The following is a 19,473-nucleotide window of genomic DNA, read 5'->3' on the forward strand; positions in this document are numbered from 1 at the left end:
CCATGTGAACTTAAAAGATGAGGTGGTCCTTAAACCACCCAAAACATCACTTTGTATTGGTGTGACAAAGTTCACGGGACAGATATTGTTAGCCAATGTCCAAATATAAGTAAAAATAATAGTATTAAAATAAAGTATATAAATAATAATAAGGGTAAAGTCTATATGATGCACTGGCTTCAGTTCTAAGTTTTTACTCAAAAATAGAGGAGAAATTGCTCATTTTGTTTTTATTCAACAATTTGTCTAATCAACTCTCTTTTCTTAATTATTTTCCTCCTTTAAGAATATTCTTACAGTACCTGTTGTTGATTTTATTTTAAAATTTTTAGTTTAGGAATGACTCAAGCTCACTATTTAAGTGGACAAGTGTATTAATAGCATTACACATACATGTCATGATTCTAGCTATAACCTTGGATTTTATTTTATTTTTTGAAAAATATAACCTTGAATGTTAATTTTGGTATTGAAGTTGAACTGTCAATACTTTAAGGGGGGTGTATTAGATTGGGATTTCATGAGACAATTTTGGCAAAAAAAGTCTTGATGATTTTATGAGATTTTGTTGGACTATATTGATTTTGTGATATTTTAAAGACTTTTTTACAGAGACTTTTTTACAATCAAGATTTTTAACACATGATTTGAATGGATTTTGAGAGATTTTTTTCAAAAAACTTTTTACAATCAAGATTTCATAATACTTTATATATTAAGAAACTTTTGTATATTAGGCAAATTTTAAAAGAATCAATAAATTTTAATAAAAGAAATTATATTTTTTTGGGAATCCAAATTTTTAAACAAAAAAAAAGCCTTACATTTTTTTCACGTATATGTTTCTAATCACAAATAAAAACCATTATCACCATTGATGGGAAAAGAAGCAGATGAAGGTAACGAAAAAAAATTTGCCGTAAAAAGTTGTATTGAATCAAAAGTTTGTAAAAAAGATGTAGAATTTGTTAAAATATTTTTTTGCAAAAAAACATATTTGATAGAAGAAGAAGAAGAAGAAGAAGAAGAAGAAGAAGAAGAAGAAGAAGAAGAAGAAGAAGAAGAAGAACTGATATAATGATGATGAAAGTAAAAAATCTTGGAGAGTTTGAAAAAGTCTCAAGTCTTTTGGTGAGATTCTTGAACAAGTGAACAAAGAAAAGAAGAAGGAGTGCAGTGATGATGAACTATGAAAAAATAAAGAAAAAAAAAATTTGATACAGTGATGATGAAAATAAAAAGTCTTGGAGATTTCAAAAAAGTCTCAAGGCTTTTTGTGAGATTGTTGAAAAAGTCTATCAAGTGTATTTTCAACTAAAAAGTCTCTCAAAATCCATTCCATAGAAGAATCCATCAAAATCGGTAGACTTTTAAATACCAGTAGACATTTTAAAAGTAGTACCAAATCTCAATTGAATACCAACGGATTTTATTGCCCTGAAAAAAAAATCATGTTTGTCTTAATTGAATACCACAAGATTTATTTAACTTTTGTAAAAGTCTTGATTGAATACCTCAAGATTTTTTTGTCATAAAAAAGTCTTTTAAAATCCCATGAAATCTCAATCCAATACACCCTCCTAAATAGTATCACGAGTACAAAGTATTTATTAGATTAGACATGGCCAAGGATACGTACATGTTTGGTTTTTATGTGTATGAAAAGATTTAAACTATGATAGTAACTTTTACTTGAATCATGAATGTAAACATGATAGTCTCTGGAAATTTAGTTCAGTTGGTAAAAACATCGCATTATATATATAATTTAGAGTTTAAATTTCGAACACTCCATTTTTTACGAGTAAAGGTGAATTTTCATATCACTATACTCAAGGGTTAGAGTTAACACACAAAAAAAAGTCTTTAATGTTAGAACATATCACTTGATCATCCCACTTAGAAAAATGTCTTTGTTTTCTCATTGCCCTTTTTGGGAACTTGAAGATTGAAAAATATGATAATCATATAAGTTGGTAATTGTATTATAATATATTTTGAGACCTGCCACAAAATTTTAAATCATATATATAAAATAATTGGTATAATAATTAAAAAATTGACTGATTTACAATAATATTGATGACATCCAAATAATTTGGAATTATTAAACTTATAGGATTCCAAATGTCCCATGTGTTTGTTTGGTATGCTTCAAACAAAAACATCTATAACGATGGTATACAGTGTTTCAACAATTTATATGAATGATTTTCTCACAAAAACTTGGGGCCATGAACTTATGTCCACAAAGATCTATCAAGGATAACATGTGAACAATGGACAACATTAAATGAAAGCATACAACATTTGTGACATGATATAACCCCTAGTGTATTTGCTTCTTAGTTTTTTTCCTGGGCTTAGACCCTCATTGTAACAACAACAAAAAAGTAATAAAAACATGACCGGTCGGTTTATATTCAATGGAGAAAACCATGGACCAACTCGTTGGGTCGGGAATCAAACTCGTGGTTGGTTTGGAGAAATTGAAAATCGACCTATCACAAAATTAAATTGAAAAAATCGGAGAAATATTAGCTGTTGACCTCATTTTAGGAGTTACGCCATTACACCTTAAGCCGATGACTACGGTGATTTAATTTTTCGTCAATTTTAATTACCTTGGTATCAGGGACGGAGGCACAGCCACCACTTTGGGGGCTTGTGCGCACAAATATTTTTAAAATTGCAATGTATATACTATATAGTCAATACTTCACCCAACATACTTGAAATGGTCAACTTACTACTACCATCTATATAACATATACTAATTCTAAATGATTAAATTTTAAAAGGTTATATTAATTAGTGTTTCTGGAGCACTAGTTAAGAAATTAAAAAAGTAAATTTTATATTAGAAAACATTTTATACTTCAAAAATTTAACTACACAAATTTTTAAGATATTTTTACCATCTTTACTTCTTTAATTAGTGTAACGCAACCACTAGTTAGCATTTTTTAATTAACTAGTGTCACGGAGCCACTAGTTAGCATTCTTTCCTCATTTACATATACGTCTCGGTTTCATATATAAGCAATTTTTATTTTTGTTCAAGTGTCATACTATGAAGAAAAAAAAAAACTGAGTTAACTCTATCGACCCCACAATGTAAAATTTCTGCCTCTATCACTGCTTGGTATAGTCCAAAAGGTGGAAGCAGCCATCTTTAAATTTTTCTTTTTGGAACTAACATGTATACACTCTATTCTCTAACATGTATTTTTTGAAAACACATATATCACAATACTTACATTTTTTTTAACAACAAAATTTATAAATGGGATAAAAGTACAAATGTTACTATATCCAAAAGTCAGAATTAAGTACAAAGGGGTACTTGACCCAAATACCAAAAGTAGCGCCAGTAGACAATCATATGGTAAAAAACATCAAATCCAATCTAAGGATACAATCTATTGGTATTGGACAAGTTTTCCATTCATAAAAACTACAAACTACAATACTTACATTTTTATGTGGAATAAGTAAATTTAGTGAAATTTCAACCAAAAAGAGTAAGTGTGTTGAAAAACAGTGTATTTTTAGTGATTCTTATAGCAATATAATGTAAAGATTAAAAGGAACGTTAACTACCTAACCTAACATAGCTTTTGTTTATCACAAGTTGTCATAGAATCCAATTATTTTACACATAAAAGAAAATTATCCAATTATTATTAATCGATGCTGGTAGAAGGTGATCTCATAATTTGGTTTTACTACTTATAGCTTATTGATTATCCGACAATGAGTAATAATGTATTTTAAAGAACCGTTAGACCAATACTAACTAATATAATATACTCCCTCCGTCCCAAATTATAAGGGAAAATTGGTCAAATAAAGTTGATGTATTTGGTTAAGAATTTGGACTAAATACATCAATTTTGGTTGACCAATTTTCCCTTATATTTTGGGACGGAGGGAGTATAATTTACCAATATATAGTTGGAGTATTACAAATAAAATTTATGTTTTCCATTTCAATTCTTATGTATTTACAGTAAGCTAATGATTAGATGACGCGAATTTCCTCAAACTTAACCAAAGTTATAGATTCGATCTATGACTTAAGCATGTAACAATGTTAAAAAATTTAGCTAGAATTTTTCACCAAATTGAGTCTCATATGACTCGAGAGATTAGTCTCTTCAATAACGCGTAGTGGATATTCGATTTACGCTAAAAAAAAAAAAAGTAAGCTAATGATTTGAGCGTGACACTCTCATATCTTGACTTGTAGGCGTAGTAGTTTAGACTTTGAAATTAATTACCATTTCAATGCAATTTGTATGAGCAAAGGTGAAAGCGATAGCACAACGGTACCATATGATCATAATTTAGGTTAACAAAGTGGATATAAAGTCGGTGCATGACAGATAATCATTATGTGTTTGATTAAAAGGAATAAGTAAGATTACGATGATGATTCAGTAATTTCAAATTGACCGTTCATATGTTATGACCGTTAATTGTGTCAAAAAAAAAATGTTTAGTACCGTTAAGTTAGGTAAAATAGCAAGCAAAATTTCAACGCACTTTGATAAAGAAAACATCTCAATATATAAGCAACCTATAACTAATGGAGCTCTTTTGCATTTACTATATATGTTGTAGGTAAAAATAATTATATACTCCTACTATTTAACGGTAACTAATTTTTGTTAGAAAAATTGTTGGATAAATAAGATGAATTTTTCTCTTCATCAAAGAAATTATGTTGCTCTGGAGATAGAATAATAAAAAAAAGGTCAATCTTGTTCTGAATCAACAATATCTAGTCAGTAGTTACTAAAACCAGTTTAATGTTGGCTAAAATCATATTTTTGGAATTGTAAATAAAGTGATAAATATAATTGAAATTAATCAAATTATACACATTCTGAAATTTTGGGTTCAAACTCGAATAAAAACATTTAATTTAACAATATCAATATTGTTAGTTGAGTTGAGACTTATGAACTGAACTAATTTTATTTTGAAAAGATGTGGACTACCTTGTATAAGTTATTTTTATGGACAAAAAGCATATCTTTTATATAATATATGTGGTTAGGTTCAACATGGGCGAAAATTATGAAACATACCTTTGCTGTTGTGGCCTTTAATTTTATTATTATATTTTTTTCAAATTAAAAACATTATCCTTTAATTTTTATAGAATAATTTAGAGTGAAGTCTTATTTTCGTCCCTCACAAAATTACCTATTAATTTTAGATGTCGAGACTCATATTGAATCAACGGTCCTAAGATTTAGTTTCATGTTTATGCTGTTTTGATCTAAGATATTAAATAGTTGCTTTTTGGCAGTAATTATACTCTTTGTCACACTCTTAGATAGGGGAACCAATGCGTAAATTTTCTAGTTAAACTTGGTGCTTCTTCAGATCCGGCCTCTCAAATTCACGCTTGTCCTTCAGATGGCATGCTAGAGCTTCTCAGAAGCGACGCGGCTGGAACACTTTTCCTTCGCGAATAGTTCCCTTAGTCTTGTTTTTTCCTTTTTGCTTTTTCTTTCTTTAATTAGCTTCTTATAAAAAAAATCAAGTATCTCCATTAATTAGACCTTAGTCTTTGACTTTTTTGCGAAGAATTTCTTTGTTTTTAGAGGGACCTAGTAATAGTATTTTTATTCATTTCTATGTCCTTGTAAATGTAACATGTGATCTTCTATTGGCTTTGTTGCATTATTGGGTTTTGCCTTGTAGAAGTTAGATATGTTTCTGTTGGTCTGTATGAGACCTTGTATGGATTGGTGTTACTTTGTTATCATGATATTGTTACTCATACTATTTTGTGAGGTCCATATCTTAGAGGAAGTTCTATCGAAATTTTGGTAGGAACTATATAATATATATAAGAGGTTTTGTTAAATTAATGGCATGGTTGTATTTGATACAAAAGTTGTGTTTAGTTTAGACTTGCCAAATTACAGTAGTAGTTTGTGCACCGGTCAGGTCGAAATAGAGCCATGACAAGTCGATAATTCCTAAGGAAAAAATAATAATACTTTTATGAACATCAACCTTTTAATTCGATTGAATTTTTTTAAGTTTATTAGTCTAATAATTAGACTCGCATATTTTAATAGCTATATCCATCTCAATTTTATTAAATTTAATTTCCATGTCTCTCTTTGAGTATTCATAACCTCTGCATCTTTCTCTAACCAAATATCATAACTTAGGTATTCCTCTCCAACTTATTAACTTTAGATTCTCTCAAATGATCTCTTACAGCTTTTTGTGACTAAATAAATTCATCCTTACATGTAAAAGAAATATAATAAGGCCTCTATTCATATGCACCAATAAACAACAATATTCACTATCTAACTACATTAAGAGAACCATTTTAGTCATTAAAAAGTATTATAAGCATATTGGTCTCTCACAAAATCATAAAAAAATCAGTTTGGTTCGTCTGAATCCACCTTCAATAGTAGTAATAGGATGTCTAACTAATGAGAATGGATTCTCTCCACCGATTTTTCTTCATGTTTTTTCAATTGTTCTCATCACACCCTCAAATCTCACTTTTTGTAAAAAAATATTCTCTCCTTAATATTGAAAGGTGAAGATTTCAATGGACCCTCATGTGACATGAGAGGATCCATTCTCCTATTGATATATAAACAGAAATCTTTATGAGGATCCATTCTCCTAACTCATGTTGAATCAAACGTTTGAATCGGTATCCTTAAGAATATGGTGTCTTCATTTCAACTATTCAACTATTTGAAATTTTTCCTCAATGAAGGGCAATGTTCATTTTTGTTGAAGTTTTCTCTTCCTCCCGATTGTTCTATTATCCTCTTGAAATTTCGTTTTCCCTTAGGAATAAAGTTCGAAACGTAAATTCTGAACATTTTTTAACGTGTTTTAATGGGACATGCCATTATAGAATTTTTTAAAAAAATTAAAAAGTTCAGAATCTATATTCCGAACTTATTCCCAGAAATAAAAATGGAATTTCAGGGATAAGAGAATGATAGGAGGAGACTAGAAAAATCCATTTTTGTTTTACTTAAAAAGAAGCCCATTTTTAGTAAAAAAAAAAACAAAAAGCCCATTTTTGTTGGGTTAGAAAGATCCGTATTTTTTCATCGGGTGTCTCCTTTCCTTGGTACCAATCCTTACGACTGAGAAACACGAAATGGCGTCGAACTGTGCTCGGAAATCTTTCCAAATAGCTTCATCTTCCGCCAAAACCCTACTATCTCGTCGATCTCCTTCTTCTTCTAAATTCAACGCCTCTGCTTTTCAAGCTTCACCACTCAAACGCTCATTCTCATACTCCTCGTAATAACAATCTTCACTCAATTTCTTCATCTTTTTTTATTATTTTTTTGATGCATCTGAATGGAATAGTGATTATTATGGTTGCTTACTTTTTAGGTTACCGGTGCAGTTGGCTGGTGCACAAGTATCATTGACACCATTGCACAGTGTCACTGCTTCTGCATTGTTCACTTCTCTCTTATCTTTGCATAATAACAACTGGGGTTGTCTTTCTGAAGGTATTCTTCTCTTTATTGCTTTTTTCCTTCACATTTTGGCTAGATATAGTCCTGCAATTTAAGGGTTGGATTAAACTTCCAATTTGGTCACTCAACTATCACTTTATTAGTTTATTATATAGTTATTATTCCCTAAAGTTTATGAAAATAGTTAACATTTTATATATAGGCTGTAGGGTTTTGTCAAATCCATCGCGTTAGTCCTGGTGTCTTGTTAATATGTAACAGCAGGGATAACAAGATAGATTTCACAGCATGTTTTGTTTAAGACATATACTTCTTAGTTCTCAGTATATTTGGATTGGTGGTGGTATATAGGGTGAAATGGAGTAGAATGAAATGGAATAGTTTAGTTAGATTTTAAGAAATGGATTGGATTGACTTATTTGAGCTTATCTACTAGCATAAGTTTTGTGAGATCGTTTGGGAGAACTTGTGATAATTTTCATAAATTTTTTTCAGCTTATTTTCATAAATAGCTTATGAAAGCCGCTCGTAGCATATATAGAAACATTTATCTTTATTTTATCTTTTGCTATAAAAACAGTTTATCTAAGCTTCTATATGTGCTTATCATGATAAGCACTTGTGCTATAAGCTATTTATCCAAAAAGACCCTTTATTTCATTCCACTCAATTCTCCCCGATAACACCAATCCAAACATACCAGGGATTAAGTTATTGAGATAGTGTGATACTTGAGGGACAAAATCAGGGGGTTGGATTACTCTTTTGTTTTGAGAACAATGCTTTGTCCTTTCATTTCAGTTGTTAGTAGTACTGTTCTTTTGTGTTCAAAACCACTGTTTTTGGATGATACATAAAATACGAAGGGGACATATTGACGCATCATGTTTTCTGTCATTCCTAAATTTAATTTTTGCTTTAATAACTTTGATTGTTAGTGATTAGGATTGTTACTTGTTATTGGTCTGGCATTATGTCACTCCCCTGCTAGATTATTGGTTGTTTGGATGCCAAGCATCTGTTATTGTTTGAAATAGCATAAAATAACAATATTGGAAACGTGTATTAAAGAATAGGTGTAAATGTAGCAGTAATTTGCAATGATTCGTTATTGGTTTTTCTTCAAGTACAATAATATTCACTTGTAATTTGATTGATAGTTTGTCACAAGGTTTCTAGTTTCTCATGTTAGGGTAAAAATTAGTGCTAATGATATTTGACGCTTTATTATTGTATTTCCTTCTCACATTTATTTTCTGGTCTATTTGTTAGTAAACATTTCACCACTATTCATCCAATTTCATCTGCAACTGCGGTTGAAAATGTGGTTCCTAATTACTAATGTTTAAGTGTCCATTTGATTCAATTACAGAGGATGTGACCTAAAAACGACCTAAAAACAATGTTTCAAATACGTAGGCAGGCAAGTTTTTACTTTCAACTTTTATTTCCTTAATAGGATAATATTAAGGATACTTCATGTATGAGAAGACCTAAGAACAATTGAAATACCATCTTCACGTACCCTCCCTGATATGTACAGGAAAATGTAGTGATAAATAGGTAAAAATTTGAGCTTAAAAGACTTGATAATTCCTTAATCGGAGTTAGTAATGCATTGATATTAACGACAAAAGGAAAATCTGATGAAAATTGAGTGACTCTAACTTGCTAAATGAAAAAACAAAGCTATGGATAGTAGTGCTATATTGTCGGTGACAATGCTAGGGAAAGATCCATATAAACTCTTCAATATATTGGTGATGTTTGACTAAGGGTATGAAATCTTTTTGTGCATTTATGAAAAGCGGGGGATGTTTCTTGTAACTTCTCTCCTGTAAGCACTTTTGAAAACTATGTCAACTAATGTTTATAAAATTGTGATCCTGTTTAGGATCAAACGGGAGCTAAAAGATCATAAGCTGTGTGATGATTGCATGAGTATAAGATCCTGCTAAAAATACAATAATTTGTTTTTAAATAGAAATATGATAATGTAATCAATTTTAACATGAAATAATAAAAAGGAACTGTTATTGATAATTAATATCACCGTATCTATTTTATATTTCAAAGTGGTTATTAAAAGACAAATACAACAAAAGGGACTAATACAATTCACAGATAACCGAAAGATCGGAGAGAATGTACTTCATGTGATGACACAGAACAGTTCCCATTCATATTTTTGCAGTTTCGTGAGTTAAGGGCTTAAGGCAGATGATGGGAGGCTGGGTAGGTGGGTGGGTGGGTGAAGGATGCAAGTAGGTCAAATGAAGTATAGGTCCAAAACTAAGGGAAGCTCTCCAATTACAGTTTTTTTTTTTTTATTTTACTTTGTGATCCCTGCTGATCCTTCTGATCTGAAGTGAAAACGGGTTCGGGTGAAGGGGTAAAACTCATAGGATACCAGTACTACTACCACTGTACTCTCTATTCTAATAAATAACAGTGGTGCCAACACCAGTCTACACTGTAGAAAATAAAAAACAGAAAATGTTACCTTTAAGTATTCAAATGGGTCGAGAAAAGAATCTTGTAATATGTTTTATAGTAATTTTTGTTTAAAATAACTAAATGGGTCATGCTAACAAGTGCCCTAAGGGCACTAGTTAAGAATGCAAAAAATAGAAAATTTTAATTGGAAATGACAATTTTTAAACTTCGTAAAAGTTGAATACTCCACTTTTCAAGTATAAATTTCTAAGTTTCTTTCCTTAACAAGTGCCCTGAGGACACTTTTTAGCATTTTCCTAACTAAATTAGGACTTGGCAGAAGAGAGACTTATGTATCACTTTGTAGGTTCCTTAATTTACATCTAGGCCAAAATGAAGACAACCTTTGGCAAGTGATAACAGCACTGTAGTGTGGATTGCACATAATTCTTCTATTTTTTGAAACAAATGCTTAATAAAACACTTAAGAAAAGGATTTCACTAGGATTGTTGATTGGTTATGCTACATTTCACTGAGCTGGGTTAGTCTGGCATGGAGTTTGATTAGATGTGGATAGGTTTTATTGACAAGTAACTTTGTTTCTGGTTGGTTGTTTGTTTTGTTTAATAGCTATGCCTTATCTATTTTTTTTCCCCTTCTTTAGATAATAGCAAAAGCTGTTTCCTTGTAATCTTATTGTTTTATGCATCCAAACAGTACTTTCTTAACTTAAATTATCAATACAAGTTAATAGGATTGTTGCATTTTGAAGTCCTTTATTGTGATATTGTAAAAACAGGAATCTCATTTCAATGCCTTTATTATTATGCTTCTCTATTGATTAGTATATATGCGGCTTTGTTCAAACCAAACAAAACTGAAAAAACCAAAAAAATATTAAAAAGTACACATGGCTTTGTCATGTTTGTGATGGGTATACTAATTTTATTGTACCCCTGGGATTAGCACCCCTCCCTACCCAATTGGCAGGACTAATGTACTAATGATTGCAGAACCAAATGATAAAAATTAGTGCTACCAAAACACTTGTCGGATGCCTAAGAAGTTTTCTTTAATACACTATAACCCTAACATTTGCTTTTATGTTGTGACAGGTTTTGCAACACCTCTATAACATGCAATGATATCTTTTTGCTTTTAGGCCATCCAGATACCGTTAGGTGCAGGTTTTGTTTCAATATTTGTTTCTAGCGTGTGCTGTGATTAATAATGTAATTTTTTTTTTCTTAATTTACTGAGACTCTCAGGTGCAATCAACCTGTTTACATTTACAAGCTGTTTCTCTGTTTGAACTTTCAGTCTTTTCCTGATGGCTAACCCTTCAATTTGGGAAATTTTTCATGTAAAATGTATACTAGTTTTCAAGTGATTTTATTCTGCACGAATCTGTAGTTAAATTTTGAAATAAAACTTTTTGAAAAAATTGTGATTTTGACTATGTTTAGAAAAAATGAATATAAAAAAACTTGTAATATTTTGAAAAATGGTTTTATAAAGAAAAAAAACTTGTAATATTTAGAAAAAATGAATATAAAAAAAACTTGTGATATTAAGAAAAAAATTATTTTTTTAAAGCTGAAATAAGTAGGTCATATATTTATACTTTCATAACTATAGCAATTGAGAAATGGAGATGATTTATTCTCCAAACATACATGTGATTCAGAATTATGATTTATGAAATCTTGTGATATCTTCAATTTAGCTTGAAGTCTATTGATCAGCTGTATTGAGTACTTGTTGAACCTCTTGATGCTTTTTATGTGTTTTGGTGTTCCAGCGAAATTTAATCCTCAATTTATTAGTTGATGGATATATAGTAGTTAACATCAAGCAAATATTTAGTAAGTAAAAAAGTTAAAGGGTTCATTTTATTTTCAATTGCATTTTTTCCCTAAGATAGCAAGAAGTAGAGAAGTGTACTTTATTTTTCGTAAAATTTTTCGTTTGTAAAATTCTTTCATAAAATAAATTAAAGTAAATACAATTTGGTAGTTTAAACATATAGAAGTTGATTAAATTTTCACTTCCTAGATAGTTGGATTGAATGAATCATTGTCACGTTATTTAGTTTATGTCCCAAAAAAGTCTTGCCACTTTCTTCTTTCAAACATACAAGAACATTAAATTTTCACTTCCCAATAGTCAAATTAAATTGCGCCAAAAAAATTGTCGCATTGAATAAATGACCACCAACAAGAAATACGTGGTGGAGATGAGTAAGACAAAGTGTCAATTGAGGTATATTTTGAATCAATCAGTAAGCTCCAATTTGTAGCTTTTGAAATACCATGTCAAACTATTTTTGGGATGCAAGAAAATGAAGTTCAATTTGTAGCCGAACACATACTAATTTTGAGGTTGTCATTGCGGACAAAAGAAAAATCGTTGTTAAGTTTGAAGTTGTCAACATTTCATGTAACTTTCTCACTCAATTCTCCAAGTTCATCGTCCATAATTATTACTTCTCTCCATCGTTTATAAACCTAACAAATCTTCCACAAAACACTCACATATAGACAAGTCTTATAGTGAAACTAAGCAAGTTTGGAACCTAACTTCCAAAATAAAAAATAAAGAGTGCCATAAGAGCCATTTTTTTTTTAAAAAAAAAAGAAAGCCCAGCCCATTTGTTGTTGTGGGTTGAAAGATCCATGGATTAGACCCAGCAGCCCATAAGGCAAAACCCCTACGATGATCCTTCCTTCATTCCTTGTACCAGTCTGACCGAGAACACGAAATGGCGACGAACTGTGCCAGAAAATCTCTGCGATTAGCTTCATCTTCTTCCAAAACCCTATTTTCTCGTCGATCTTCTTCTTCAAATGCCAATAAATTCAACGCCTCTTCTTTTCAAACTTCACCTCAAAAACGCTCACTCTCCTACTCCTGGTAATGTTCATGACAGTGGAATATTTTTCATTTATTTTAATTATAATAAATGCATCTGAATTGAATAATTGTTATGGTTGATTTTTAGGTTACCGGTGCAGTTGGCTGGTGCACAAGTATCGTTGACGCCATTGCATAGTGTTACTGCTTCTGCATTGTTCACTTCTCTCTTATCTTTGCATAATAACAGCTGGGGTTGTCTTTCAGAAGGTATTCTTTTCTTTATTCCTTTCTTCCTTCACATTCTGGCTAGATTGATATGCAATTTAAGTTTTCATTAAACTTTCAATTTAGTGTATGTTTGGTTTTGCGGTGAGAAAAATGATTTTGAGTGAATTGAATCTATAAAATTAATTCTGACTAAAATTGAGTTGAAAGTAGTGATTTATGTTTGGACACATTCATGTAAAAGTGAGTTGAGCAGAAAATTTGATTGTAAAAATCAATTTTAGAACCAAAAGCTACAATTTTTAGCTTCAAGTAAAATCATTTGTGGAGGTAGAATCAATTGTACTTTAGAGAAACCAAATATGTCAAAAAATCAATTCTACACCACTAGAACCAAACATACTAGTCACTCAAGTATTACTTACTCTACTACTAGTTAGTCCTAAAATTTATGAAATAATAAGTAGCACTTAACATTTTATTACTAGGTCCGTGTTTGGATAAATATCTTATTTGCAGCTTATAGCATAAGCACTTATCATGATAAACACTTACGTATAAGCTATTTCTATAGAAAAAGATAAAACAAAGTTATTGTTTGTATAAGCTATAAGCTTTTTTCATAAGCTATCTTGGAGAACTTATGAAAATAAGCTGAAAACAACTTATCAGCATGTCACAAGTTGTTTTCATAAGTTTTCCTAAACAGCCTCACAAAACTTACACCAGCAGCAGATAAACTCAAATAAGTGAATCCAAATAGGTCTCTGGTCTATCACGGTTTGTCAAATCCGTCATCCTATTTCTAGTGTTCTGTCGATATATAACAGCTGGATTAATGAGACGGATTCGACAAAATGTTTGGGTCATATACTTTAGGTTTTGAGTTGGAGAGACAGTGATACTTGACAACTAAATCAGGGTTACTTTTTATGTTTTTAAAAAATACTCTGTCATTTCATTTGAAAACCGCATTGTCTGAGATAATTAAAAATGGGAGCGATAGTACCGCGTGTCATGTTTTGTATCATTTTAAATTTTATATTTGCTTTAATATGACTGTAAAAACTCTGATTGTTAGTGAATAGGATAGTAATTTGCTATTGGTTCAATGTTATGTCCTATCGCTGGCAGATTATTGATTGTTTCCATGATTGTATCCATTAATGTGTGGATTAACAATAACATCATGGAAAACATGTATTAAAAAATAGGTTCAATGGTACTTTGCAATGTTATAGTGATCATTCGAGCATAATCATTATTGCTTTTTCTTCTAGTACAATATTCATTTGCAATCTTATATTTTGTCACAAGGCTTCTAGTTTCTCATGTCAGGGAAAAGTTAATTGCTAATGATATTTGACACTTTACGATTGTATTTTCTTCTCACATTTATTTTCTGGTCAATTTCTTTGTAACAATTTCACCACTATTCACCCAATATCATTGGCAAATGTAGTTGGTACTTTTGTTCCTAATTACTAATGTAAAGTGTCCATTTGATTCAATTACAGAAGATGTGACCTAAAAACAATGTTTCAAATACATAGGCAGGCAAGTTTTTACTTTCAACTTTTATTTCCTTAGTAGGGTAGTTTAACAATAATTTATGTATGAGAAGACCAAGGAACATTTGAAATACCATCATCTTGTTGTGTCCCTGACAGGAATAGGCAAATGTAGTGACATGAAGTAGAAAGTTTAGCCTAAAAGACTTAATAGTGACTCAATCTAATGTAGTATATGCAAATATTATGCATAGATTTTAATGGCATGAGGAAAACCAGATGAGAATTGAGAGACTCTAACTTCCTAAATGAAAAAGCAAAATTGTGGTGAGTGGTGCTATATTGTCTGTGTATGGGGGGGGATGATCCAAATCAACACTTTGGCATAATGGTGATGTTTGACTAATGGTCTGGGATTGTTTCTTGCGTTTGTGAAAACTGTAAATATAAAAAGTTCTTATAACTTCTTCTCTAAGCTCCTTTAAAAATTTCGCCTTAGGTTGTCAAAATCAAGATCCTTTTAAGATAAAAAGGGAGGTAAAAGATATGATGGTGTAATTAATTCGAACATGAAATAATGAGTAAAATTCAAATTTATTTAATGGTTATTGATATGATAATTGATATATCAATAAAAAAAATTATACTATTTTATAGTGATTGTGAAAAACCCAAAGATCAGAGAGAATGAACTTTATGTGAATGCACAGAACATTACCTCATGAACTTTATGTGAATTCAAGAGAGAAGATCAAGAGAGAGAGAGATTTTTGGGTAGAGTTGGGATGTAAAAATGGAGGAGAGGATCATGTTTCGTTCGTGACCTGTCAGGGCTAGGCATAGAAGTGCAATGCTAGATAACAGAAAGGCTAATTGCGTATTGAGTGATGACAAAAAATTTACAACTTCATTTTCCTATCTTGTTGTAGATTCATTCCTAAATTTACAATTAGGCCAAAACAAAGACAAGGTTGACTGCTAGGAACTCTTTGTTGTTTTTTAAACAAATGCTTAATAAAATGCTTAAGAAGATGATTTTATTAGGATTATTGATTGGCTATGCTTCGTTCAACTGAGCTGGGGTAATCTGGCATAGAGTTTAATAGTTATTATGTCAATTCTTATCTTTTTTTTTCTTCTTTAGGTTAGATGATTGCAAAATTTGTTTCCCGACAATCTTTTTATTTTATGCATGCATCCAATCATCATAGTACATCCTTAACTTACAATTTAATTTTATAGGATTCTTGCATTTTGAAGTCCTCCGTTATAATATTGTAAAAAATGGATGTGAATGTCTTTGTTATTTTGCTTCTCTGTTCATTAGCATATATATAGCTTTGTCATGTTTGAGTTGGCTGTGCTAATTTTCTAGTATCCCTGTGATTGGCAATCCTACCCATTTGGCAGTACTATTGATTACAGAACCGAATGATCAAAATTACTGTACCAAATCACTTGTTGAAATACCTATCAAACTTTCTTTAATACACAATGACCCTAACATTTACTTGATGTTGTTACAGGTTTTGCAACACCTTTATAACATGCGGATGATATCTTTGCTTTTAGGCCATCCATCCAGATACTGTTAGGTGCATCTTTTGTTTCAATACTTGTTTCTAGTGGATGCCGTGATCAATAATGTAACTTGATTATTTTTTATTTATTTACTGAGACTCTCAGGTGCAGTCGTTCTGTTTACATTTACAAGGTGTTTTCCTGTTTGAACTTTCGGTTCTTTTCCCTATAGTTAACCCTTCAATCTGGAAAAAAATTCATGTAAAATGTATACCAGTTTTAGCAGTTTATCAAGTGATTATATTTTGCACGAATCTTCAGTTAAATTGTTTATCATGTCCTATTAGTTATAATTTTCCTACAGTCCAAACTTATGTCCTCTTATAAATTATTTTTGCATGGTAAATTGGTGCATCCCGAACTTCATGATCACCGTGCTTTTTGTTCTACTATTCGGGTGACCGTATATGATTGATGCGGTGTGTATAACTCGAGTATGTGTTTGCTAAGAGTTGTGTTGGGAGATATGGAAATGAACTCTCTCAAATATAGGGTTTACTTCCATAACTGTTGGGTTTAGAGTTTATCTTTCAACAACAAATATAATCTAGAATTCGTATGTGTGTAAGAGATGTTCAAGGTGCTTTTGTGATGGCAAGAACATATTTGGTATCGAACTAGTCTCTCCAAGCTGTAGAATGTAAAGTTTGGGGTTTGTTACAAGCCTAAAATTGGATCATAGCCTCAGGTCTGAAAAAAGTCATTTTTGTGGTCTCAAATACTATAAGCAAAATTCAACTAAAATTCTATTATATTTAGTGCTACCATACCTAAACTACCCTTCAGTTAACTTAAATTTTATCTTTGAACAACTCTTTCAATATACGTGGAACAAGTTCCCGTGAGGGGTATTTTAGAAAACACAATTTCTTTTTCCTATTACTCACATAGAATTAAATGAATTTAACTATTTTTCTTAAAGTGTGAGATAAGTAGTTTTTTTTCTTTCTTTCTTATATATGACACCGATGAAATATTGGTGTATTCACATTTGCTATAAATGCAAGTATTGAATTGAGAGTGACATAAGTAGTTGTATTGATAAAAGAAATAGGTCACTCATTTTAAGACCTTTTTCATTTTACGGGTGAATTATTAAACTTCTTTTAAGTAAAAAAAAGAAGAAGCTATAAATGCAAAGTAAAAATATATTGGAGTATTGAATTGAGAGTGACATAAGTAGTTGTATTGATAAAAGAAATAGGTCACTCATTTTAAGACCTTTTTCATTTTACGGGTGAATTATTAAACTTCTTTTAAGTAAAAAAAAAAAAAAAAAAAAAAAACTATACCCAATTTTGCTAAAGGGTTTAGCTTTGTACTCTAACCAAAAAGTTTTTTTTTTTTTTGTCTTACCAAAAAGTTATCGAGTTTACATTTGAACGCCATAGAAAATATCCATATTAGAGGGATTCATTCGCCACAAAAAAAATTAGTTGGCAAGTTAATATTTACCATATGTTTGAACTCACTAACTAAAGTTTTTGATTTACTAATGCAGATATTGTAATGGTGATAAATGCAGATAGTGTGTAATTCGTCTAAAAAAATAAGTTAAATCTTAATTTTAAATTGTGAGAGTGAACTTATTTATTTTTTATAAAAAGTTTAGATGAGTTGGTAGGAGTAAAATTTACATAGCCACGACGAAAAATGAAATATACCTAGGCACATATATATAAATTAAATAAAATAAACTTATAATAATACATAATTTTTTTTTTATTTGTATAAGTTGTTTTGTATAAATCAACTCAAACGATTAGTAATTTTTTTCACTTTTTATTTTTTTTATCATATTTGTATGTGTTTAATTTTAATACCAGAAATTTATTGGCAAATCTCAAGTTTGAATTGCAATTTCTGCATATATAATGCAATATTTCTTTCAGCTGAATTATGCTCACGGAGATGGAGGATGAATATTTTTCTTAACATATAGACAAAATGAAAAATCATTAAAAATTCACACACACAAAATGAAAATTGGAAAGATCGATGTTCGAACTCATATCATGGCGTACAACCTAACAATTTCGACATTTCTATTGAGCGAAAGTGTGATTTTTTTTTTTTAATTGAGGCACAATAATAACAATTCATGATATAATCAATTCTCAATAGGAGAAATTCTTAGGTGAGTCATCACCTAAGCATTAATAATTAGGCACGACCAATTAAATCATTACAACTCATTAATATATTAAATAATTAAAAATAAATAATAAAATATTAATGAAACTAAATGTGGACCAAATCTTAAAAATAGGGAAATAAAAAATCTCAAGCACTAGATTGTTATTAACCATTGTATTCCCTCTAATTTTCATGTATTGTGCGCTCACCACCAAAACAAGTGGCAGTACTCAAGACAAACAAGATGAAGACAATTTTATTTTTCACTATTCCTATATATTTATTTTTTTTGGGTAGAACTATTCCTATATATTTATGTTTAACTAGGTGAAGAATATTTTAATTTATTATATTTAGTATATTATTGTTCCACTATTTGCTACGTATACTGCGTTTTACTAATTTTTATGTTGATTTTAAGTTACGATTGTAGTTTGATACAAATTCATATACAAACTCTATTTCACGGTGCTAAATTTTAATTTTACAGCCTATGACTTATAGGTTTATATGATAAAACATACTGTATTTGGTAATATTATTTTCTCACGAACTTGTAATTTTTTACCAGGTTCGTACATACACGTATTTTGACAAGTTAATTAAATTTTTTATAGCTTATTATTTTTTCACCTAAATTCTTACTCGAAATGATTAAATATTAATTAAATATATTTCTTTTTATCAAATCCAACAATTATAGTTTGAATAGCCCTTCAATTTCAAAAAAATATATGACTCAAAAATAAAAAATTAGAGCTTTTCTTAAACAAAATATCAGTGTTTGAAACAAAAAAATTATTAACTTCACATACATTATTTCCTCTTCTTATTTTTCTTAGTGTTGGTGGTGATAACAGCACATACAAATTGGGAAAGAATATAAGTTGATAACAATCTGCCGCAAAAAAAATAAAAACTGGGACATGACTTTTTTTTCTTCCTATTTTTTTAGATTTGGTTTCATAAATACTTTATTAATTATTTTTAATTATTTAATATATTAATGAGTTGTAATGATTTAATTGGTCGTGTCTAATCATTAATGCTTAGGTGAGTACTCACCTAAGAATTTCTCTGTATCTACATCAAGACTTGTTAGGAGATGAAACAAATGAGGCAACAAATGAACTTAACTCTTTTATTTTCTAATCAAGAATTTTCCTTATTTTTATTTACTTACTACACACACAGTGTGACACAGTGACATTACGCCCCATCTTAATATGAC

The 19,473-nt window shown here is 30.2% G+C and overlaps 1 protein-coding gene across 1 annotated transcript; it reads left to right on the plus strand.

Moving 5' to 3' along the window:
* The first annotated feature begins 12,652 nt into the window (after nucleotides 1-12,652).
* Nucleotides 12,653-16,256, plus strand: LOC123910260. The gene is made up of 3 exons (XM_045961348.1): nucleotides 12,653-12,846; nucleotides 12,935-13,056; nucleotides 16,052-16,256. Exons 1-3 carry the CDS (start codon nucleotides 12,695-12,697, stop codon nucleotides 16,069-16,071), a joined length of 294 nt encoding a protein of 97 aa, XP_045817304.1. The 5' UTR covers nucleotides 12,653-12,694; the 3' UTR covers nucleotides 16,072-16,256.
* The last annotated feature ends 3,217 nt before the right edge of the window (nucleotides 16,257-19,473 follow it).

Source organism: Trifolium pratense, linkage group LG2 (assembly GCF_020283565.1).
Source record: "Trifolium pratense cultivar HEN17-A07 linkage group LG2, ARS_RC_1.1, whole genome shotgun sequence".
Taxonomy (NCBI): domain Eukaryota; kingdom Viridiplantae; phylum Streptophyta; class Magnoliopsida; order Fabales; family Fabaceae; genus Trifolium; species Trifolium pratense.